Genomic DNA, 26,669 nt, shown 5'->3' on the forward strand with positions numbered 1-26,669 from the left:
GTTTACATCTTCTTCTCATTATAATTTGTTTGAGATGTAATAACTTGTATTTTGTTCCATGGAACTTTGGAAAGGTGAGCTTGGCGAGGGTGATTTACTGGAGATGCATACCACGATTGTGGAGTCACACACCATGATACTTTAATTCTCAGTTCCTTGAGTAGGGGTATGGTGTAGGCATGGGATGGAAACTACTAGTTCTGAAAAAGAAAAGAAAACATTGGATTCAATGGTTTCTGCTGCCTTGTCAACAATGGCCATGCATGTTCGTCATTGGAGCTTCAGCTCGGAAGGAAGACCAAGGAAGTTCAACCATGTTTCGGATGCATACAAGCGTGTTCCCAATTTTCTTTGATGATACGTTTCAGATCGAATCATTTATCATACTAGCGACATACCTGCACTGCGCGGCGGGTTAAAATCAAGTAAAAAACAAAAAAATAGAGAAAATTATAATAAATTTTGAGAAATTTTTTTGATTCATTTTCAGCATTTTTAATCCTTAATATACACATGAAATATAAAATAAGCTGTACATAAACAGTTTTTTAGATTAATTAAAGTATGTTTGCCACAATCAGATTCCTCCGAACTCGATTCTCAAAGAATCGATGTTTATGGGATGCATACAAATTTTTATGTGATGGAGATTTGTCGATAGAACTGCAAAAAAATTATATGAATCTTTGATAATCATATTATATAAAAATAAAAATTTTATAATATAATTTAAGAGTAAAGAAAAAATGTGTATATATTGTAACAATCAAAATTAAAGCATATTGATCTCATTTTTTTTTGACTGCAAGATAGTCAACATCTCCGGTGCATATGGTACATTATAATTAATATAATTATGCAAACCAAAATAGAGTCAAAAAGTTCTTTAAAAGAAATATTGGATCGTGTTGGATAATCGTATAGTAGGAGTAATATCCAAAGAAGAATCATTGCACATTTCCTTCTCAGGAGACGAAAAAACTAGCTCCTCAGGTTTTTGTGTGGAGCTTGAAGACCCAAGTGCAAAACTCCTTTGCATATCGGCATGTCGGAATTTTCTATCCTCAAAGATGTTGGCTCCCTTGAAGATGTATGTGCCGTTAAGGATTTTTTTGGTGATGTCAGAAAAGATGAAACGATCAGATCTTGAATCTGTCGCAAAATTAACCACTGGTACTCCAATCAATCATTGAGCTATCTTTCCAAAAATCATAAAATTAGCTATACCAGTATCATCCTCAGCAATAATACTCAATTTGTACCTAAATAATTAAAAATTTAAGCAATTATTACTCTAGATAAGAAGTTTTATTCCTGTACAAAGTGAGGGTATAATTCAAGATAAAGTGACAATACCATGGAATTGAGGCTAATCATTTTTTTCGTACTAATTGCACCAGAAGTTATCACCACAAACTTTGACTAGCTTTGCAACTATAGCATGCTCTATACCACTAGCCGTATGATGTGTCTATATCCTTAATGACCATTTTGCACGTGAACTTCATACCTTAAAGGAAAAGGAATATCAAGGTAATAAGTATATTTTGGCCATTCAATAATTTCACATTGCACCTGAAATTCTTGTGGATCCAATCCCAGCAATTATCCTGTATTCTTCATGTTCACATTGCTTTCATCATACAGACTAATAATGACATGGTCAAGCACAGCAAATTCGATTGGCTGAATCGACAAGGTCATTCTACATCAAAATTAAACATTATATTTATTAGATAGTGAACGAAATCCTCCATTGTATATATCATTTTTTCAAAAAAATTTGTCCAACCTACTTTTATATTCTCCAACCTTTGGAATTTCTAGGCATAAAAAAAATCTTAAGGCTGAACATGATGATAGGTATATTTGATCTATATATAAAGAAAGGGTATAAAGTATTATCTAAATTTAAATATTCAATTAAATATATTAAGTTCAGGATGGATAGAAAATTACCTCTATAAGTCCTCACTGTCATCCCTACTAATATCGAAATGACAAAACTTTCATTTTTTTTTTGTCGAATTATATTTTCAACAATGACTTCAGCAAATTTAGCCAATAATGTGATGGAAAGTCTTTGAGCGCTGCAAGATGTTAATTGACACATTAAAGCAATGATATTTTATCCAGCGATTTATAGACGAAGAAAGATCTTATATGCTACCTCAAGTTCTCAATTTCCAAGTTCCTCCTCAGAACTAATTTTTGCCTGACATATATTGGTTCGAGGGGTCCGACAGTGACAATATGGCTAATAACATCTGCAGACAATTCGATCAGTACGGTGGAAATATCATATCGAAAATAAGAAGATTATATCAAATTTTTTACTTTTACCAGTTAAATGAAGATCATTATGATTTTAGGACGATAATTCATTGAAATCAATGAAATTAAATTTATGTAGAGGTATGCCGCAGTCAACATCATCGATTTGCTGTACATTTGTAAACCTATTAATGTAAATAATATATTTATGTACAGCAGCTTTAAATTTTTTTTATTCTATGCAATATTAAATCTTTCAATCAAATAGATTTTTTCTTCAACAAGGATCACCTTGAAATGCGCAGAATCTTCCCTCCGAATCGATGCTTGGATGGTACTTCCCTGCATGGGCACATGTTTTTAAATTTTTTTCTCGCAGAACATGCATATTTTGAAATCAAGAAAGAAAAAGACATATACCACAACCTTTTTATCAATGAAGATATAATCGACGCTCAGTAACTAATTTTCTCCATTTGAATTTATCAAATCTTAAATTCTTGCAAGCCTAACCTTTATTTTCCGGCTTCTCTTTTTGGAAGTCAGATTAGAAAGAAGATTGTATTCATCCTAGATCACCATGTTTGGGCAGTAGCATAATCTGAAAAAATATACAAATTAGCATGGAGAATTCTCATGATGTATCGATGAGACAGATTTTATATGTATATGAGTATTTATTATAGCAAAAAAAATAAAGATACCTATAGGAAAATTTGAAAAAAATTCTTTATAGATAATATTTTTTGTATAATCTTTGAATTCAGAATGCTCACTTTTTATTAAGATCTTAAGACAACGTCACGAAGTAACACGCAATAAAGCAATATAAAGTTGACCATGACTGAACACGGGAGTAGGCAAAAATAATCCAACTTTATTTAATGTCTGACCGTGGCTTTTGTTGATTGTCATAGCATAGCAAAGTTTGATTGAAAATTGGTGCCTTTTAAAAATAAATGGCCATTTCGTTTCCTTCACATGCATTATAATGAGAGGAATATAAACTCTAGCTCTGATGTTACCACCTGTGATAACTTCTACTTCAACAATTTTTGGGGATATATTAGTCACTATCAATCTGGTACCATTACAAAGGCCCTTGTTTTGATTTAAATTATACAGCAACATTATCGGTGCACCCTTTTTTAATCTCAATTCATGATGCGGGACACCATTAAATTTTAAGGAATTCAAAATTTTAATTGGATAAAGAACGTCTTCGCACGCAACATCCGTCGATGTTTGATATGTTGAATTGGAGCTCAAAAAAAATTTTTCTTCATCAAAAAGCAGAGAAAGCATATACATATTTATTTCATCTGTTATTTTATTTGTAGGTGTAATGACAGCCCTTTCTTTCAGATATGTAGGATTAACAAACTTTTTTTCAAAGTCAAAATAAATCGTAGAAGCAATACGCTGAACATGATCTCTTTCTATTTTAATAAGAAAATCATCTGAAATTTTTATCTATGTGGCTTCTTCTTCATCATCATGTAATTTAAGTGCTAATATTTTTTCATCATCAATATCCAAGATCCACTTGGCGAAGTCAATAAGTGATATCCTAGATTCCTCGTCCATATCATCGTTCAGCAAATGTATGTTCGTTTTGAGAGAAAAAATCGTACAGTAATTTCATAGATATAATCGACTTATAAATGCATCTATTGTATCCGACCTACTTCCCTCAACCACCATCGGAAGGATCTGTCAAAAATCTCCTCCGAGCAGCACAACCTTTTCGCCAAATGATTTTTTCGATGCTTGTAGATCTTCTGTATTTAGAATATCTTTCAAAAATTTATTGAGTGCTTCAAAATAATTTCTATGGTTCATAGGGGCTTCGTCCTAAACAAACAAACTTGCCGATTCAAGCAGCTTTGCAAGTTGAGTGCCTTTTTTTATTTCGCATGTCAAGTGATCATCAACCTGAATTGGAATGTTGAATCTAGAATGTGCTGTTCTGCCATTAGGTAATAAAAGTGATGCTATTCCAGAAGAAGCAATGATCAAAACAACTTTGCCATCTAATCTGATTTTCGATATAATGGTTTTTCAAAGATAAACTTTTTTCGTTCCTCCATAGCCATATACAAAAAAGAAATCTCCCCTTTTCTTCATTAACAGCATCCAAAACTACATTGTAAACCTCTTTTTGCTCCTCATTGAATCTATCAACCAATTCTTGATGCTCTTGTTGTAGAATCTCAACATCGTAATTGAGTTCTTCTGTTAGTAATCTGTTATTTATTTCTTCAAACATAATTCTATTGGGCATTGAAAGATTATGATGCAAAAGAGAAGTGGAGTTTTTATTCAATAATTTCTCCAATTCAAATAGTACATGATTTTTTAGCTGAGATTCAGAAACTTGTAAATTTAGAAGTCCCAATATATTTCTCAAGCCACAGATTATATCATCTGTAAGTTTTTCCCAATGCAGCTAGAATAATTTACTCGGATACGCTACTTCGCAGAAAACAATCAATGTGACCAAAAACTGTCTTAATTCAGATGATGTCACTCAGAAAGAAGCTTCATCCAATGCCTCATTCCATTCTCTGTCATCTCCTAATAATCCAAGTGCATTATATGTGGACTGGAATGTGGAATGTACGATACCATTCACAGTCCTGATCTCCTTATAATTTCTTACTCCTTTCACAATGTTCAAGAGCATACGTAAGTAATATAATTCACTTGAGCTGGGATGAATATACATGATTCTACCAATCCTATTCCCACATTTCCTCCTGGTCCATATTCTATCTTTAGTATTCCAAACCCACTTCATCGAAAATTCTTCATAAGTTAAATCACGACTTAACTCAGAAATCTTATTTGTTTGCATCTATTCCGTAAACATAGTTTTCCCAACGTCTCTCCTGGCAAGAACTGACTTGAAGTTCTGATCTCCATGATAGGTAATTTTGTTCATAAACAGAAGGTGCATGGCCAAACATTCAACAGTTGATTCCTGAAAATGAATATCAAATTGAAACAATCTTCAAATAGCTTCATATGCTAAGAGATATCTACAATCAAAAAATATCTTTATTTCATCAACTTCTTTAAAACTTCACTCTCCAGTGCTGATATCGACCGACACATTCTCAGTTATTAAGACTCTAGCTCTGTCCATACTTTTATTAACATACTTGAATAAATATTTAATTATTCTTGATTTATTACACCACTCAACATTTATATGTGTTTGATAGTGTATTACCAAATATAAGTTGTATGGGACAACAAATCGATTATAAAGCTTTATCTTATTTTTTATGGCATATCTGCCATCATTTCTTCTCCTATAAGTAGCAAATCTATTCTCATCTGTCATCGTTTGCTCGTGAAATTTTTTTCAAAAATATTTTGAGCATCGCCCTTTCATCATGCAGGGTGATTTCAGATTTTTCAATCCACATGGACTATGCATCATGAATTTTATAACACAATCATACCCAGAAGGATCAGAATTTTTATCTGGTAGTTCAGCACATATCATTGAATCAATATCTTATGCTACTGGATTCTTGTGGGTGGAATTCAACCAAAGTAACATATGCACATGTGGCAAACCATGCTTTTAAAATTTAATTATATATAGAACTACAAAAAGAAAAATTTTAAAAATATCAAAGGACTTGCTTTTAATAAATCTCATAACATTCAAAAGAAAAAAGGGTGTCACCTGCAACTGCTCTTTCAAAATGCTGTTTTTTGGTAATATCCAATATCAATTCTTCAAGACAATATCAGGTTTATCCTTGGCCTTTTGTTCAGAAATCAAATCTAATGCAGACCTAACTTCAGACTATTGTGTGTTGCATGTAAATATAATAAATAAAATTGGATGACCATGACATCTATAGATAGCAATAGCATCATGATAATTCTGTATCATATATCTTGGACTATCGGTAAAGCTTGACGGCAAGATAATCTTCTTTCCTATTGCATCACCATCAACATTGCCATGAACAATTGCATCTTTAATACCTCGATAAATTTCTAATCAAAGATCCTTTTGATTCCTCTAGATGTAATCTAATCTCTCCTCCTCAACACATGAAAAAATATCGACTATATATTTCTGAAATAATCTTCCTCCTTTTATTAGCATTTGTCCTTCATTCATCCTCTGTCGTATTCTATAGGCATAAAATTCTCTCATCGTAACACACTATCTAATGTTTGAATGATCATGAGTAAGTCCCTGTATCGGATGCCAACTCTGAAACCATCCTCGCCAAATGGGAATAAAATGGGATATTGCATAGCCATGAAGCTTAGATGTAAATCACTGATGCGTCTCAATCCATCACTTTTATGTTCAACAATAATGTCATGCTGATGATCAACTTATCCCAGATCACCTACAATCAACACCGTAATTTTGAAAGCTATAGGCATGCTATATTGCGAGCTATCTCCACGCACATTCTCAATAATCTTAGGCACACAGGCAAAATCTGAGATTGTTCGAAATGGTCTCTAGCCATACTAAAAGCCCCAACAATTTTACTCTTTTCATCAAACATTTTCACTAATCCTTCAATAATTTCTCGATCTATATTCATCAGACCATCATCTGAATTAAATGCGCTCAATCTATTACTCACTTCATTTCTGGTATCATATATATATATATATATATATATATATATATATATATATATATATATATATATATATAACTAAGCAAAACTGGGCCTCTTTCCCTCAATAGGAAGAAGCGAACCGATTCTATGGTGATTTTGCCCGCTTATCCAGAAAACATATGATGCAGGTCTATTATTGATTTCTTTGTCAATTCGTGCTCCGATCGATGTAAAAGTGAACATGAAGTTGTATACTCTTATATTCTCTCGAAATTTAGAAGCTCTCCCTCCGCCATCATTATCCAACAAACTGACTAAAAAAGCAGAGGTTTGTTCCAATAAAGGTAGATCAACTCTCTCTTCACGACAATATAAACTAAATACAGATCTAGATGTACCACGCTTCCTGCGCAAACGTTCTACATACCAAAACAAAGCTCCACAATATTGACATTGATGCTCAAGAAGACTAATATCCAATGGTTTGGTAAGAGGCCCTACATCATTTTTTAAAAAAAAATTAAGCTGAAGCCTTACTATAACTTTAAAAATATCAAAAAGTAGCCTCCACAAGATCAGATCATAGCTTACTCTATGTATTAGATAAAGATGGAGCAAAATTTCCATGATAACTTATTCGATCATCTACTGAAATCAGAAAAAAAATTATAATATGAATGAACACTATAATATGAGGACATGATTAACCAAGATCAAGTGATATTAGATAATACCTTCTTCTATATTTAACACGATATTCTCTTCCAAAATATCATGGTCTTCTGTTGGGGCACATGAATCCCCCTCACTATCAAGAACTATAATTTTATCGGAACCTCGAGAACATCCATGCCCAGATGTGAATAGATCTTCTTCAGCATTTATGGTAGAATGATAATGGATTTGTTCACATTGCTTTCTCCTACTGCTATCGCCTAGGCAATCTTGCTTTTCAAACAACCTTCTAGATGTTTTTGCGAGCAGTGATATCCATTCTTTTAATCCTATTCAACTTTTACGCTTCGGTTGAATTCATTCTACAACATGAAATGATGATTTTATTCCTGAGGTGTGCAAAACTCAAAATAAATATAAAAAAACACATGAACTAAGGAACTATATATTGTAAATGGTATCGAAATTTATGAAGAATAAGTGTTAGAGAAATTCTCGAGGCCAAATGCTTGGCCCAAAGATAAACCATATAATCTGATGAAATGTAAATACCAAATGAAGGTAGGAAAGAATTCGACAAATACCTTTCGAAGTAGCTATAAAGAAATGGATTATCGAAAAAAAAATCTGGCCTACAAAATAAGAGGGAAAAATTTAGCAAAATTTTATTGAGAAAAACTTTCCTCAACAATTTATGCCTTTTTTTGGGGTAATGGATGAGATCATTAGCTTAGTCATTTTATATTTGGCATCTTAATTCATGAATTTATATCTATAATACGAACAAATTTTATGGTCAGTGCATAGCTCCTTTGGATCTATACCAAAGAGTATGGGAAAAATTATAGGAGACCTGCCAAGCAACACAATCCCTCTCTCTTTCTTTTAAAAAAATGTAAGAGAAGTTAGGATTATATAGATGGTTTGCATATATATAAGCAAATACCACTGGATAGACCAAGAAAGACATTACAGCTTCAAAATAGGTACCTAATCAAAATGAAACCAGCCACTGCCAAACCCCAAAATACAAAACCATGCATCGACAGTAATGCATGACATTGGTTTCAAGCTAACACTTGCAAAATATCTATGTCCATCCCTAGATGACATTTTCACCAACAGATGACTCAGAATCCGGGCAAAGCATCTTTTTATATTTTTCAATCTCGCTCTCTAGGTCATTATATGCATCAGATAATCTTTTATGCCTATCGATCGATAAATCATATTCGCAACGTAACTGTCTATACTCATACTCAAGCTATGTGTGAGCCTCCGGAGTTCTCCGATACATACATCTATAGTATTCCTTATCTTCGAAGTTAAAGTCTTCTACCTCAAAATTCAACCTCTGTTGTAATCTATTTATTGCAAACCCTACAGCAGATTCCTCAAATTCGAATTGATTCTGCATTGAAAGATCTAAAGTTTTAAGTAATTTAGCTATTCCATTTATGTGGTCAAGAACAATCTCAACATGTGTCCGTAGTAGCCCATCTTCACGGATCTCTAATCCATATAGTGGCTTGTACATTCCTAATCTATCTGTTATCTCTTCGAGTATTTTTTTCGGTGAAATTTTGACCGTAAACATGACTGCAATCATTAAAGACTAAACATTAGTATCTTAATCAGATAAAAATTTCAAACTAAATTAATACAACATAATATATTTTAAATTCACCAAAAGAGCCAGAAAAAATGGGATCCTTTCCAAACAACCCAAATTCAATCTAGTAATAATATCCAATAACACCATAAAATAAATTTAATAAAAAAATATTAACAATATACCTTACAAATTAAATAACTACATCCTAATTTTAATTTCTTGAAAAAAAAAATTCATAAGAGATCTAACCTTATGGTTACATTAAATAAATATATTCAATCCCTTTATCCTCAAAGGATTTTTAAAAAAACAAACAGCTCATGATATTTTTCTAATTTTTAAAAAAGCAATAAACTTATTAAATCTTACCTCCACTAAATTTTTTTCTCACCAATTCATTGTGATGAGCTTCTTTTAAAAAGAAATCAATATTTGAAAGATGTTTTTAAAGAAAATAATTAATAAGCACATTTTTTTTATATGTATATTAAATCTAGCCATCACAATTTTTTTTCACTAATTTAGGTTTATAAGCATTTTTCCCTTAAAAAAATGAAATTTTATAAAAAAACTATTTTTTTAAAAAAATAATCAATAAGCATGCTAATCTTCTACATAATCTTATTTTTTATTTCATTATCATTTTATGATGTTTTTTTTAAGAAAAAATCAATCAGCTAATATCGACAAAATAAATAAATAAATCATTTAATAAGGGCAACCATTCTTCCTATGTATGTCAATATGATATAAGATTTATGATATTTTTTTCGATCAAATCATTAATAAAATAAAAAAACCCTTACCTTGGTGATTTATATTTCTTTTTTAACCAAAATAAGCAGATAGGTTATTGGATATACCTTGTCTTTTTTTTGAAAAAAATAATTAATTCAAATAAAGGCATAGCAATATAAATGCTTCTCTAATTTTCATATAGTACAAATATGAAGATGCCAGCATAAAAATAACCTGAAATTTTAAAATGCAACCGCTCGCATATATTTTTTATATGATTATTATCGCATAGTATTTTTATGGGAACAATCCATCGTCAAAATTTTTTTTTATGCGGTCTTCACCCATAAACAATACTATGCGAACAGGGCCTTTAACAAAAATCCTAACCCTCTCTCAACCCACCCCACCTCGCCGCCTCTCCGAAAATCAAACCCATCTCCGACCCCACCTCCGCACAACACTCGAACCCCATCGCCGTCCACGTCCACCCATCGGATCCACGTCCGACACTCCTCCCCTATCGGATGGTGGACTCTCACTCGACCCATCTACCCCGACGTCTCCCACCAACCGTTTACTATCGATCGGTGCCCCACACTCGAAGCCTCCCATGGATTCCCGATCGGCCACTGGATCCCTTCTAGATGGTCAACCGTGGCTAAACCTCCTCCATCATGTCACGGTTCTTCCTTCCGAGGGCACGGTCCAAGTAGTCTAGAACTGACGCAAGTTGCCGCCTGTTGAGGAGCACCCCGCCAGCAAGATGCGATGGTGCTGATTCGCCGCTGGGTCCTCCGCCTCTGATAACTCCTGTCATCCCGACCCTCTTCCCCCTTCCCATGGTATTGGATTCAACAACCCCTCCTTCCTTTCTTTTTTTTTTATTTTTTTTTACATGATTCATACGCCTCCTTTTCCATGCCCTTATCTTCTACCGGGCTGCCCCATTGCCATCACCACCACAGTAACCCCATTCCTTACCCTAGTCCGGATACCGATTTTACCCCAACCCTCACAGCAGCCATCCCCATCTAAACCCTAACCCTTTTTTTTGAAGCCACTCGCCTAACTCCCAACCCTTCAAAGGCCTCTAACACATCATCATTGTCGAACCGTGGACCAATCCCCAGATCCTTACCCAACATCGACTGTCAGCCCACCAACAACATTTTTTTTATGCGGTCTTCACCCATAAACAATACTATGCGAACAGGGCCTTTAACAAAAATCCTAACCCTCTCTCAACCCACCCCACCTCGCCGCCTCTCCGAAAATCAAACCCATCTCCGACCCCGCCTCCGCACAACACTCGAACCCCATCGCCGTCCACGTCCACCCATCGGATCCACGTCCGACACTCCTCCCCTATCGGATGGTGGACTCTCACTCGACCCATCTACCCCGACGTCTCCCACCAACCGTTCACTATCGATCGGTGCCCCACACTCGAAGCCTCCCATGGATTCCCGATCGGCCACTGGATCCCTTCTAGATGGTCAACCGTGGCTAAACCTCCTCCATCATGTCACGGTTCTTCCTTCCGAGGGCACGGTCCAAGTAATCTAGAACTGACGCAAGTTGCCGCCTGTTGAGGAGCACCCCGCCAGCAAGATGCGACGGTGCTGATTCGCTGCTGGGTCCTCCGCCTCTGATAACTCCTGTCATCCCGACCCTCTTCCCCCTTCCCATGGTATTGGATTCAACAACCCCTCCTTCCTTTCTTTTTTTTTATTTTTTTTTACATGATTCATACGCCTCCTTCTCCATGCCCTTATCTTCTACCGGGCTGCCCCATTGCCATCACCACCACAGTAACCCCATTCCTTACCCTAGTCCGGATACCGATTTTACCCCAACCCTCACAGCAGCCATCCCCATCTAAACCCTAACCCTTTTTTTTGAAGCCACTCGCCTAACTCCCAACCCTTCAAAGGCCTCTAACACATCGTCATTGTCGAACCGTGGACCAATCCCCAGATCCTTACCCAACATCGACTGTCAGCCCACCAACAACATTTTTTTTATGCGGTCTTCACCCATAAACAATACTATGCGAACAGGGCCTTTAACAAAAATCCTAACCCTCTCTCAACCCACCCCACCTCGCCGCCTCTCCGAAAATCAAACCCATCTCCGACCCCGCCTCCGCACAACACTCGAACCCCATCGCCGTCCACGTCCACCCATCGGATCCACGTCCGACACTCCTCCCCTATCGGATGGTGGACTCTCACTCGACCCATCTACCCCGACGTCTCCCACCAACCGTTCACTATCGATCGGTGCCCCACACTCGAAGCCTCCCATGGATTCCCGATCGGCCACTGGATCCCTTCTAGATGGTCAACCGTGGCTAAACCTCCTCCATCATGTCACGGTTCTTCCTTCCGAGGGCACGGTCCAAGTAATTTAGAACTGACGCAAGTTGCCGCCTGTTGAGGAGCACCCCGCCAGCAAGATGCGACGGTGCTGATTCGCCGCTGGGTCCTCCGCCTCTGATAACTCCTGTCATCCCGACCCTCTTCCCCCTTCCCATGGTATTGGATTCAACAACCCCTCCTTCCTTTCTTTTTTTTTATTTTTTTTTACATGATTCATACGCCTCCTTCTCCATGCCCTTATCTTCTACCGGGCTGCCCCATTACTATCACCACCACAGTAACCCCATTCCTTACCCTAGTCCGGATACCGATTTTACCCCAACCCTCACAGCAGCCATCCCCATCTAAACCCTAACCCTTTTTTTTGAAGCCACTCACCTAACTCCCAACCCTTCCAAGGCCTCTAACACATCGTCATTGTCGAACCGTGGACCAATCCCCAGATCCTTACCCAACATCGACTGTCAGCCCACCAACAACCATCTCCATCACTCTAATTCGGACCCTCATCATCGGCCGTTTTCTCCCTCATCTGCCGTCATAGACCAAACCCTAACCCTAATCAAACTGACACGGATCAGGAACCCAACCCTGACCCTAAGCCAGGCCTAAACCTTTTGCAAAGGTGGCTAGACCAAAATCGTCAACATGTCGCATGCCCTCTGTTGTTAACCCTGATCAGAGACCCAGGCCCGACCCTAACCCCACATCGAGATCTATTTGGAAACCCAAACCCGACTCAACCATTACCCTAACCCAGACACCAGATGGCGGACCTGATTGCGAACCCAAACCTAACCTAAGTCCAGACCTCAAAAAAAAGAAAATAGGTTCAACCCAACCATCACCCTAAACCAAACTAACCCCAAGTCCAAACCCAAAAAAAGAAAAGAAAAAAAAAAACAAACCGAGGCCCGACCGGACCATCACCCGGAGCCTATTATGGAGTAACCTAGGTCAAACCCATCCGCTCTTGCCCACCCAACTCATGGAGAGAGAAAAAAAATTCAAAAACCGCTACCATCACCCCATGCATGCATGCGTGCTAAAACACCGTGCATGGCAATCAATGGGAATTGGAGGCTGTAGCAAGCAGCAACCTTTCTGAACCCGATCAATAGCGCTCCCTCTTCTACTTTGGTCATATTAACCCTTTCCCACACATGATGAAGCATGGGAGGAAGAGGGCTGCGAAAGAATGCAGCAAAACCCCATGCATCTAATACAGAAAGGGCTTAAAAATCATACCTCGATCTCAATCCGGTCCTTCTCCCTTTCTCAGATGATATTGTATGGGGTACAGATGGCTGCAGCACATCTATAGTAACCATCTTATTTAGACTAATGAGCCTAAAGCAAAGAGAACAATACAATATTTTGTAAAAAAAAAAAAAAAGATAAATCTCAAACCAACCTGAAGACCGTCTCTTCCACCAAGCCTTGCTGCGCAATACCGAGAGGAGTGTGTTTATAGCCCCATTCTTCTACATTGATCGACCTCTATTGAATCGTATCTCATGCTTCTTAGATCGAACTGTCTCCTCCACCCATCATAAGTGCCGTCAGCTCGTGCCATTGTCCAAATCTTATCCTATGTTTCCTACCATCATTCCTCCTCAATTAGCTGGAAAAGACTGCCTGAGGATTTTTCTATTCAATCCAGTCCCATCCTGTATTGAATGTCGCTTGGAGAAGCTGACGCCAAGCAAATGCATGTGAAGCACATGTTCTTTAATCTCTTTTTTTTTCCTGCAAGATAAGCCGGGGCAAGCTGGCCGGTTTTTTTTTTTTCGACTGAAGCAGGCTGGGCCTGTGCGAATCCAATCCTCAACAGATCCATTGTAATTTTTTTTTTATTATTTTCGTCCCTCACCAGAACAGCCGCATAGCGGACAGCCTGAATCGGATACCTGTTCTTCTTCCATCCTTTTTTGGCCTTTTTTTTTTTGGGTTACAAGAAGCCTCGCGCCACCGCATCCATTCACTGCCAGCAATCCAACCGCAAAAAGAGGTTGTGTAGATATTTATATGACCGACACGTGTTCTTTTGGTCATCCGTTTTTTTTCTTTGTTTTTCCTCCGATTACCGGAAGGCTCACGCCACCACATTGCGAGCGCGTGGCATTCATCGATCATAAACATGTGGCGTGCTGGAATTACCATGCTTGTCACTTCAGGAGACCACCTACTTTGTCCTTTAACGTAGCTGTACGGATGTGAAGTATAGCCACCTCCATAGTCCACGCAACCCATAAGGGAACTCCTAGAGTTTCCTCCAACCACCCTCCTCCTTGGTCTTTTAAACTACAAAAATCTTTTCTTCTGAACATTAGTTTAACCTTCTTTTTTCTTAAAGATGACAGCGGATTGTGTAAAAATCTAATCAGATACACCATTTGCTTACTCACAGTACCACCTCAATCAAAGATTCTGTTTTGAACACAAAGTTGATATTGCATTAAGCTATTCCCCCCAAAAACGAACAGTATGTGACATCTAAAACGCTGGGTTTCTTAACCACAATATTCCATTAACAGGGCAAAAAAAAAAAAAAGACACGTACAATACATGGAATACAGTTATGCCACAACATCCGGGAACACAACCTAACTGGTTAACTCGCGCATCATAAGTAGTCCTGTGTGTCTGGATCATCAGATCGTCGAGCAGTCTCTTGCGTGTCCCCGCTGAGCACTCTCTTGCTCATGTTGGCTCTCTGCACTAAACGAACTAAAGCCTGCACAACTTCTGACATGGGTGGTCTGAACTCCGGCTCAGGCTGTCGAAATCCAATTTCCAAATGTAAGAAATTAATAAACTTTATGGGGATAAAGATATGAGAATGTCATCCAACATATTCAACACAAATATGCTGGTTTCCTCTAAAGCTCACCACATGGAGCAATGTTTCGAAATGGTGTGGAATTGGTGCTTGGTTGCATGGCTTATGATCGCACTAGTAAATCTAATGAATTTCTAGGCCATAATAAATTAGAAGGATAATTTTTTAGAGTCTATAAACTCCATTTACCTGAACACACAGTGCGATCACATCAGCAAATCGAGAGAGTGATTTTGCAGGGTATAGGCCCTTGAGGGCAGGATCAACCATCCTATCCAATGCATCAATGTCATGGAGCTGAGGGGTTGCCCATCGAACCAATGATTGTTCAGATCGTGATCTAGAGCTGTAGAAATGTTACAGCAATCACAACATTAAACAACATAATCCTTCGATTCCACTTGTACTTGGATCATGACTGGTAACAGATTAGGATTTACCTCTCAAAAGGCTTCCGACCAGTCAAAAGCTCCAGCATGACTACTCCAAAACCGTAAACATCACTCTTCAGAGTATACTGGCCGGACATGGCAACCTCAGGGGCACTGTATCCAGAACCCATGTTCTGGTCGGAAGCCTGCATAATTTAAACAAAAATATAGGAAAAACTTCATAAAAGTTCAATGCAATATTGACCAAATTTAGGCTATGGTAAGTTGGGCAAATGATGCTGGTCATTGCAAGCAAAATCATAATTATCTCAAAAAGCAGCTCAAACATGAAAAGTCCTGGTGTCTGAATAACCTAATATGGGAACCTTCAAAAATTTGAACCCAGGGACACATCTGTATTGTAAATATAAATACATATGAATGTTAGCATTCACTGAATAATCACTTGGAAAAACAATCAATAAATACATATGAATGTTAGCATCTCTATCCCCATTTTACTCTCTACCTTAACCGAGCTAACAATCTATAACCACTTTAGGCTTTCTCCGGCTTCCCTCACTACCCAACTCCCCTCCCTCCCAGTCAAGGATTCTGATCCTCTCCTCCTTGCTCTCGTTGGTCTTCCAAATCCTAACCCAACTGCTGCAGCAAAGCTCCCCAGCTCGTCACTCCTCTTCCCAATCTTGAGCCATACCAATTAACAACCGATCACCCCCTGACTCCATTGGCATCAATCCCAGCCTTCTCTCACTCTTCTCTCTAAACTGTTGGCTTAGGCTCTCTGTGATTCCTCCATTTATGTACAGCTCAGGTTCTACCCAAAATTAATAGAGTCAAGCTGGAAGTTTAACTTTGGGTTCATTACTCTAATCAAGTTCGAGTTGGCAATGTGAAATTTCAAGCAGAGCTGAAGTAGGGCCTCGCTTACCCAAGCTTGGCTGAACCATGTCCTTAAATAAAAATGCTGATGAAGGCAAAAGAAGAAAAAGGAGATAATAATTACCAGACACAGATTATCTCTGTAGCTTAAACTTTTACTTTCATCTACCATGCCATTTCAGGGTGCTGGCTGATAAAAGAAAGAAAATCAACATAAAATATCCATTTCCACACTTCTTCCCTTTCCTTCCCCTCTTAATATTCAAAACTTGGCATCTTCTCTTCTAAAACAAGGTGTTCCCAATATTCAATTTTAAGCCCTGCTATGGTAATCCTTATGCTCCGAACCTCATATAAATCATAGAGTTTTAGCCACCATGAATTTTCCCTTTTTCCTTCTTATCAGAAACATACCTGTTAAATTGTTTACTCTCTCTCTCCCTCCCTCACTCTCTCATACACATAATTGGCAAAATGCTATTAGAAAGAATAATGTTTAGTGCTCAACATCCATTTCTATTTACTTCTAAAAACTTTAATCATTGAAAGGATAAAAGATTGAATGAACATCAGCATTCCAATTATACTGAAACTAACAAAAATAAGTGCAGAATAAAAAGTTCTGTTCCATTTGTGGATGTGTTGTGAATCTGATATTTACCTGAAATTCTGCATCAGGGGTGAGGTTAGCGAGCCCACAATCTGAAAGGTGAGGATTGAGCTCCATATCCAACAGAATATTTGATGACTTGAAATTTTTATGGACAACAGAAGGAGAACAAACCTCATGCAGATACCTGATAGTAATATTTGCAGGTAATAAAACGAATATAGAACACCATCAGTTTAGCATTGAGGGAAATTAGAACTTCGAGTAGAAGGAAGAATATTCATCAAGCTTCAGGTGTTGCCAGATAAATAAAAAACAAAAAAGAGGAAAGAGGTAGATATTTCTAGATGCTACAACTCGTGCTGGAAAAAAGAGCTTGGAAAGGGCAACAACTAGGAACAGTACCAGAATCAACTATAATAATATTGATCCATCAGCAATCTAAAGATACTTCATTTTGTGACCGATCGGTCATAAATTTTGGCATATTTTAGAAATTTCATGATTATTCACAAATAATCCTCGAATCAAGAAAGCTAAAGCAAAATATATGAACTACAGAGTTTTTGAAAATATCATTACTGTTGGACAACATATTCTTGAAAACATCATGTGACACCATCAAAACATGATTGACACTCCAGACCCAAATTCTATAAGAAACATCATTCATCATTGCATCAAAATGCATGCAGTATCAATCACAATCCGATTAAAGAAATATTCCATTTTTCTACAAAAATCAAATAGCATATTGACAGCAATATGCTAAAGCTTGTAAAACTTGTTATCTATCTCTATTTTATGACAAGCCATGCTTCCTTGAAAACTGAAATGAATGTCAAATGGATTGGTGGTGTGCTTTACCACATAATGCCATTAGAACAAAGGAAAAAGCTTCACTGCACCACTTATTTCCCTACACCAGTCCCTGCAAGTGGTGATTGGTGGGCTGGTATCAAGGTTCGCCGTACCGGTACCGGATCCCGTACCGGTGAAATTCTGTTTAATATCGGTACGCGGTTTAGTACGGTAATATCGGTACACTTCGGTATGGCATACCAGTATGAGACCGGTACGGTACGATATGACCGGTATGAGGCGGTACGGCATTCCATGGCTGGTATAATAGGCCCGCCTGTCACCCACATGAAACCATGCACCAGATCAATCCCTGACTCTCACCAGGGACTGGTGCGCTGAGTGGGGCCATAAGTGGTGCAGTGGAACAGCACTCCGGAACAAAGGTTTAGGTGTGAATCATATCAAAGGTTTAATAAATCCTAAAGGAACTACACTAGGTAAATAGTTCAAGAAAGAAGGTAAATAACTTACAAGGGACTAATAAGCTTCCAGATAGACTAAAAGTTTTTGAAGACATGAGTTTTCTGTTTCAAGATTGTGAGATGATGAGATCATAGGCCATAAATGATTTAACTAAGAGAAGAAACATTGTCATATTTTACTGATCATAAGTGTTACTGCGTTGCTATATAAATGTAAATGAAAACCTCAAATAAACTTTTTCTTTAACATTTGGAAGCAAACCCCTTTTAACTGCATGATGAAATAGCTGATATGTTGCCGGATTATATCATAATCTACCGCTGACAACTCTTCAGGTTCAGACAAAAGAAAATCAAAGTAAAATAATATCTCACTTACTCTAATGCCCGTGCGCTACCGAGTGCAATCTTGACCCTGGTACTCCAAGACAATGGTTTGCTGTATTCATCTGAGAGGTGAAGGAGATCATGCAGCGAGCCATTCTTGTGAAACTCATAAACCAGCAAGTACTGTCCATGTTCAGAACAGTATCCCACCAGCTCGGTCAAATTTGGATGATGTAAACGTGAGATATTGGAGACCAGCTCAATGAAGTCGTCAGCTGATTGGTTTGGCAAGGCTGAAGAATTTATCTTTTTCACAGCCAAAACCTATAAAGAAAAATCATTATGCAAATGCCAACAGAAATCTATCCTTTGGCTCTGTTATTTCTTCTTTCTGAGAGTACTATTTACTATATATGTTGCATATGCATGTAGCAATAATTTGTTCAGATTTAAGAAAACACTGATACATAGAAGAGCAGTTATAACAATTCTAGCAACCTAACCACAGAAAGATGAAAGGGGAAAAAAAAAATCATGCTAAAGACTACTTTCTCATTAATTTTAAAATGTATGCTGATTTTTTTAAAAAGAATTTGAAAGATTAGGCAAGGAGATGCCACCTTCAAAAATTATAATTTATCCTTAATGCGAATAAACACAATGCATCTATGTACTTAATATGAAATTGCTAAGCACATAGTTCACTGTGCTACCAAGACAATGGTTGCTTGCTAGAGAGAACTTTGAAGAAGTGATTTCTTGTAGATAACCAGAAACTTTTTTTACCTAGATATACCAGAATGCTTTTTCCACCATTTATTGAATATTTAAATGAGAAATTCTGCCTATCAAAAAAAAAATGAACAGTTTTTTGGCCAAAAAAAAAAGTTGAACAGCTACAGAACATCATAGACCCTAGTAAAAACACATCCTAGCCCTTCATTACCATTGTAAGCCTTTTGTATTTCTTTTATCTCCATTATGCTCTTTAGGGAGTGAATTCTAGTTTACACTACTTTGGGGCATTGCTTCAATAACATTCTGCCCCATTTGCAGCCACACAATAGAATTTTATTGCTTCCTGCTATAAGCAACATTTCAAGTTAGGATGATTTAATTTAAATGATAAAATCCTAAAAGAATATTGTTTCTTTTTACTTTCAATAAAATGTGTTTTTCATGATCCATGGAAGGCTTCATATGAAACGTGTGCACTACTTATTTTTCAAGAAAAAGACCTTAAAATTCACAAGGGCAAACTAAAGAAATGATCTAGTAAATCATCCAGATCTCACAAATGGGGCAAAGAACGAAACTTAAAATTCAAGTGAAAAACATACCTTTCCATCACTGAATTGTGCCCTATAAACACGTCCAAAAGAACCTTCACCAATAAGATTTTCTACACTAAAACTATCAGTAGCCATCTGCAGATCAGCCACTGAATACACAGTTGCTTTTATGGGTGCTGTATTTGCTTTCTTCACAACAGGTTTGTTCGAGAAATCATCTTCATCAAATGATTTGTGTCGATCAATAGGAGGAGGTTTAAGGCTAATTGGAGCAGCTGATGGCAATGTTGCTGTACTAATTGTAGAGGATGTTTGGATAGATTTCATCTCTGCAAATAAGCAATCAATCATACAAATAAAACATATAGAATGTCAGGAACAACACAGCTAATGGTGCATTTTGAAGAAATTATTAAGCAAATTAATTAGCATCTTATGCCAAGCAAGACAATTTAATAGCTGGTCTTTCATGACTTTGCATGTGGAATCTGCCATTTGTGAATGTTTCAAATATCACAACATGCTTTGGAACAACATAATTTCTATATAGTTCATAAACCTGGGTGGCTAACATCTTAGCTTGAATTGTTCAAATGCATTTAGTGTCTTCTTTTTTGATGGAACAAATGTATTTAGTGTCACCCAGAGACACTTGGCAGAGTAGCAATTTTCCAATGACAAAGCTATTTAACATTCAAGGGAAAACAGGTTTATATATCGACCAACAAAATAAATAATATTCAAGTATACATATGAATAAGAACATCTTGAGTAATTGACTGGAAGGAACTATAAAGAAGGTAATTTACATAAGTTTAGCAACAGGATTTCATCAGCTTGCATCAGCAACAAGTGGGCTTGTCTAAACCTACAAGATATGAAGATGTTTGTCAAACCAGTTACCGCAAGGAGAATAGGATGCAGGGCTTGCAGCCTTATAATTCTTGAAAATTAAATGAGAAGCAAAACCAGGATAGCTTGCAAAACCTCATTTGATATGTCCTGTAGGTTTGGTCTCTGATGCTCTGACCACCCACATCCCAAAAGAAGATAAATTTGTCGTGAAAGAAAGTTGATTTTTCACTTGAAAACTCAAAGAGCAACAAATACATCATATCCACTAAGAGTTGGTAACAGGTCCTAAGAATTGTGGGGCTACTTGATAAAAATTCAGACAATGCCACAGCGCATACACATCGAGAGGAATTGTCTTTGAAGGAGGGAGTCTCACAGCAAGTATGGACATGTTGGAACACCTCCAAAAGCAGCAAGATTATATTCTTATCTGACAACCTCTAAGTGGTGTAAGTGGATCCAATGGGCTGCTGAAGAAGTTATATATATTAGACTTGACACAAATGCCAAGTTTGGTAGTCAATGACATACCCTAATAACTTAAGAGTGAGGGAATACGATACGTGAATAATTTGATGAACAGAATGGAACAATGGAAAGGAGATTTTTCTTTTTCTTTTTTTTCTTTTTTTTCTTTTTTTTTTGTGTGTGTGTGTGTGAGAGAGAGAGAGAGAGGGAGACCAAGCCACACTATAACAACCGAAGTCCAAATAAGTAGGGTGCACCAACCAAGACTCAAGCCCAGAACCTCTTGTTGCTAAGCAGAGGGGTGTGGCCATTAATTGGAATATATATATATATATATATATGGATAAAACAGTTTACCAGGAAATGGTGAACACAAGAATCCAATATAAGAGATTGTGCCATAAAGAGGATGATCATGCTCATCAGAAGCACTAGCAAAGGAGAAATGAGTATTGATGTGTTGTTGGATTTGGATTAAACATGGGTAAAACCATAAACTTGAAACAACACAGCATGATCCTAGGTTTGCCATTTCCTATGGAGGTAGGCACATAACAGCTTATCAACCGCTGACAAAAAATACCTCTTCGGCTTTGGGCCAGAAGTATGTACCAAAAGACATCAAATATTTTCCCCTTTGTATCCACTCAAGGAGTACAGAAGCAGATCGAAAATGACTTTAGTTTGGACAAGGACTGACCAAGTAGATCTGCTACAAGGAGAAAAATCAGAAGATTAAATAGCAGTAGTAACATTTACTGTGCAATCTATATGAAGAGTGGGGGATGAAAAGTTCCAGGAAGAATGGGCAAGGCTCAGCAGATTTTTCAGAAGAATTTACTGGAAATAAGCAGACTTCTTGGAGTATGATAAGTGAAGGATAGACACTAAAGGATTGATACAGCAAAATGAAAGGACAAAAGCACCACCAGGTCATGGTCTAGGCTCAATCATGGATAGACCATGGAACCACAATGACCTTCAAGCTATAAAGGAATAGCAAGAAATAAGGTAGAACTATGTATGTTTGCAATAGCAGAAGGACAGCAGATCAGCTAGAAGCAGAATATGAGCAATACATGGAGGAATGAAAGAAGACCTATTATAGGTAAGCAGAACCATGATAGAGTTAAAACTTTGGGCACTGCACATATGATACACAGCAGAATTAAGGCAACAAACTCTCATTAGCGATACTTCAGATTTGTTGGCTTCTACTGCAATTTGATGATAGGCTTGTGCAAAATGTACATAGGCAAATAATAAGGTGACTGGTTGCAGCATTTTAATTGTCTAGGTCAGGAGGAAAAAAAAAGGCATAGACTCTTTAAGTGACTGATGAATCCTTTTTTTTTATGGATACAAGAAATCCCAGAAATTTTCTGCATAAGTAAGATATAATGTAATGTTAAGTCCTGAGGCTAATATATAGATAAAAAGCTTCTGCCAACTACCAAAATTTCAAGAGTTCAAGCTAGTCAAGATACTATTGGAGTGCAACAGAGTGTCATGCCATCCTGTGTTGTATCCTAGCATGTAAATTTGATGGATTTGAAAAGGAAATCCCACAAATAACACCAAATACATGGATAATAATCTACAAGAAGGTGAACATGCATAAAAGATGTATCAGAGTTAATGTGTGAATGAAAATTATACAACCACATTATAATCCAAGGATGACACCTGGTAACCTACAACCAATATTTTTCCATAGGTCAAGATACATAATTCCACTGTGACATCCACAAAAGTTTTAGGAAAAGGAATTAGCTAGAAATAGTGGTCAATAAGTTTGATCCCTTCAAATCAGTACAATGCAAAAGGATACTTGTTTGTATTAAACTGATAACAAAATTAACAATTTGTTACATGCACAATAGGAAATCTTGAGGTATGCAATCACAAGCCTAGCTGCATCTAGAAGATATGCATATGATGAATTACCTAAAAACAGAACCACTAACATAAGAAAGGTCTCAGACAGACAACTTGAAGCTGTAAGCTTAGAAAACAACTGAAATATCACAAAGTCAACAGTCATGACTCCTCAAGAAAACAATAAAAAATGATCATAAGACCATTACAACCCTGCCAAAACCTACTTCACATTGCTTTGGTAACAACATTAATTATTGCACTTTTTTCTATTTTAGAATAAAAAATCTCATTGAAAATTGGTAAGAAGTCAAATTTAGTATATGATGAATTGGATCACATAAAATATTTCATTGAGAAATTTGCAATTTAAAAGGATTTTTTTTGTTTGTATTTCTGCTGTACAGATATTTCAAGACTCATTTGAGTGGTCGCACAATTAAAATATTGATTACATAGTATTGTATCAGATCCAGATACATTATGAGGAAAATGAGTGAAGATATGGTGACTAAGAGAGTCATTATACATTGGTCTAAATTCACTAGTCAAGAAAATACACATATGCATACTAATAGAATATCTAAACTTTGAGGAGGGCAAGAAAAACAAAAATTACCTTTAACCTCTTTTGGAGCAAGAGGGGTAAAAGGCTGATCCTGTTCGAGGAGTTCTTCCCTTGAAGACCTTTGTGTTTTTTTTCTTATCAAGAAAAATGCAATAATTCCACCAATGACAAAAATGGATATAATGATTCCAGCTATGCCCCCAGCACCTATACCAGAACTTTTCCCACCGCCACCAGATGGGCTGCTACTGCTACCAGAATGTTGACCAGGGTTGCTTCGTCGACTTGGAGGAGGAGGTGTAAATGGTGGGGGTGGAGGTGCAGGCCCCGAGCTCCATGAGTTACCACCGGTCCTGTGAGGAAAGATTACCAGGTGAGTTCTGAATGTAACAATTATCATCACTATCAGATTATATGATGTCATCAGGGTCCACCAAGTACTCACTGAAGATTGTTTATCCCCCTTAACTTGTCAGGAATCCATCCAGTGAAGTGATTATTCGCAACATTCCTGGAAGCATGGGTGCATAAGACCTGTTCTTTATGATACACAAACTATGTTTTTTACTGTGCACAATCTAATTTACTTACAAATCATTAAGAGGGAGACTGGCAAGGACATCTATGGAACCTGTAAACTGGTTGTTTTGCAAGTATCTGCGGGATGGGAAATGAATAGTGGAAGTAAGATTTGCGAAATGTGGTAATAAATATCAAAATAATGCATGAACTTTGTGCTATTCTCCTTACAAGGTAGTCAAACTTGATAGGGAGCTAAAGCTCTGTGGCAGGTCACCTGTAAGAGAATTGGAGGAGAGGTCCCTGCACCATAAAGTCATTAACTTATGCATATAGGATAGCATGCCTCCAAGTTACAAAAGCTAGCACAAATGTTTTAAACTAGTGGACACATGCATGCAGGGCTGAAATGGGAATGGTGACTATGAATTCAGAACTGACTTTCATGACTCATAATCATGTTAAGAATGTGGAAAAGGGCGATGAAATTTGGTGCACATATCCTCAATGGTGTCAAAGATGATTGTCCAAGAAAATTGGACTTTCCTCAACCACAGAACTATGATAATTCCTTTTGTACTACAGCAAGTACACTGAAATTCGAGAAGAATTATGAGTTTCATTAAAAGAGAGTGTTAAATTTACACTCACATTGTGGTGAGATTGGTGAGTTTTCCAAAGATGTCACTCAGATTGCCCTGGAGTTGATTATGGCCAAGATTTCTACAGATATCAACAGTTCATTTAGGAAAAAGCACCATATAATTTGCAAGAGAAAATGAAATAATTATATTTGCAAGCCCACTTACAGATATTTTAGAGGAAACATTAGAGAAATTGAATAAGGTACATTTCCATTGAACTGATTTCCAGCAAGATTTCTGGAGATCAACTTTGTCATGAGACAGTGACCATGAAATCAAGCAAATAGCTGAGACAAACCAAATTAGCATAACTTACAGTCTCTCGAGGTTTGGAGGAAGATTATAAGGTATCTGTTGTCCACCTCCAAGATTATTATTGCTGATGTCACTACAACAATCTCAGGACATTAAAATCCAACATCAATTTCCATGCATATCCAAGAGTGTAAATATCATTGGAAGAACTGCAGGACTCACAGCTCTGTTAGCGAAGCCATGCTTGCCATCTGGTAACCCAAAGAACCAGAAAGCCCCAATCCAGACAGTTTGCTGGAGTTCATAATATTAAAAACATATCAGATAAAGCATCAAAGCAATGAACAGCACTAAAGGTTCAGAAAACTCATAATAATGTAACCTCACATTGTTGTAACCGCTTGACCAGAGCATGTAACACCCAACCATGACTGCCCACAGGGATCACCACCATTTGAGGTCCAACCTGTCAGCTGGCCTGGCGAATTCAGGCTGCTATACAGGACATTGAGAGCAGAAACTGCAAAGAGAACATGAGATTAGAGAAACATATCAACATAATCAAGGCTTAAATATTATACCAACGCCCCATGGATGAAGTCAGTTCAACCACATGTCAATCAGATTCATGAACCTATGCTTTGTTCTAGTAAGAGATAAGATCAGAATATAAATTTATCAAATAATGGAAATCAAACCTAAAAAAGTACTAGAATATAAGAAACAAGCAATTAAATCTCTTTTTCCCCTTGCTTTTTAGACTGGAAAAATAAATCATCAAATCATCCAACCGACTCCCCCCAGACCCAAAAGCAGAACAGGTCAGTTAAAAAGCTAAAGTATAATGACAACGGAAAGAAACCTTTCCTTATATTGAGTCACTGGCTTGTTTGCCACGACGAGATGGTAGGATTGAAAGAGATCTATTTTCGTTAAGAAACCAACTCATCCTTTGGAAAAACAATTTTTTCCTTCGAATCCAACAAAAACCCAAATGCCAAAACCTCCGGCGAAAGAAAAAAAAAAAAATCAGATTTTTCTCCGAATCCAACCAAAATGCCCACTGCAAGCTCAAAAGACACCCAAAAGAAGTTACAAAAACACATCAAAACCCCAGCTTTTCGACCCTCTAAAGCAAAAATAAACAACACCCATTCAAAAAGAGAACAGATTCAACACGAGAACAGCACAATTCGACGCCCTCCCTCGTGTTCCCACCCATTGCAGAACCCCTCCTTTCCATTCCGATCTAATAAAGAAACTCACCAAAAAGAGAGCAAAAAAGCTGCTAAGAATCCAAAGCGAAGCTTACCATCAGCTGAGTTCGTGGCACCATGGACAAAGCTCGGGTTCCAGATCCAAATGCAGACCAAAAGAAGCCGAATCCCCAACATCCCCTTCTCTCTATCTCTCTCCTCCGACATTCCCTCCTCCCTCCTCCCTCCTCGTAGCCAGAATCAAAGCTCTCGCCTTTCCTTCCTTTCTTCCTCTTTTTAGTCTCAGATGATGGGTTCTCCCTGGATCGTTATTATTTCACCGAGGGACGAATGGAAGC

The 26,669-nt window shown here is 37.3% G+C and overlaps 1 protein-coding gene and 1 long non-coding RNA gene across 2 annotated transcripts; both read right to left on the reverse strand.

The window, feature by feature from the left end:
- Positions 1–2,515: 2,515 nt before the first annotated feature.
- On the reverse strand, positions 2,516–13,842 carry LOC140853272 (uncharacterized). Its single transcript, XR_012136300.1, has 3 exons — positions 13,711–13,842; positions 2,788–2,875; positions 2,516–2,616 (listed from the first exon to the last, which is right to left on the reverse strand). It is a non-coding gene; the product is annotated as an uncharacterized lncRNA (long non-coding RNA).
- Positions 13,843–14,724: 882 nt separating this feature from the next.
- On the reverse strand, positions 14,725–26,669 carry LOC105056655 (protein STRUBBELIG-RECEPTOR FAMILY 6). The gene is made up of 16 exons (XM_010938935.4): positions 26,427–26,669; positions 25,502–25,634; positions 25,337–25,408; positions 25,176–25,247; positions 25,025–25,096; positions 24,867–24,938; positions 24,447–24,518; positions 24,288–24,353; positions 24,142–24,207; positions 23,748–24,049; positions 19,976–20,256; positions 18,688–18,959; positions 17,074–17,209; positions 15,579–15,715; positions 15,328–15,484; positions 14,725–15,075 (listed from the first exon to the last, which is right to left on the reverse strand). Exons 1-16 carry the CDS (start codon positions 26,536–26,538, stop codon positions 14,923–14,925), a joined length of 2,175 nt encoding a protein of 724 aa, XP_010937237.1. The 5' UTR covers positions 26,539–26,669; the 3' UTR covers positions 14,725–14,922.

The sequence above is a fragment of the Elaeis guineensis genome, chromosome 13 (assembly GCF_000442705.2).
Source record: "Elaeis guineensis isolate ETL-2024a chromosome 13, EG11, whole genome shotgun sequence".
NCBI classification, from domain to species: Eukaryota; Viridiplantae; Streptophyta; class Magnoliopsida; order Arecales; family Arecaceae; genus Elaeis; species Elaeis guineensis.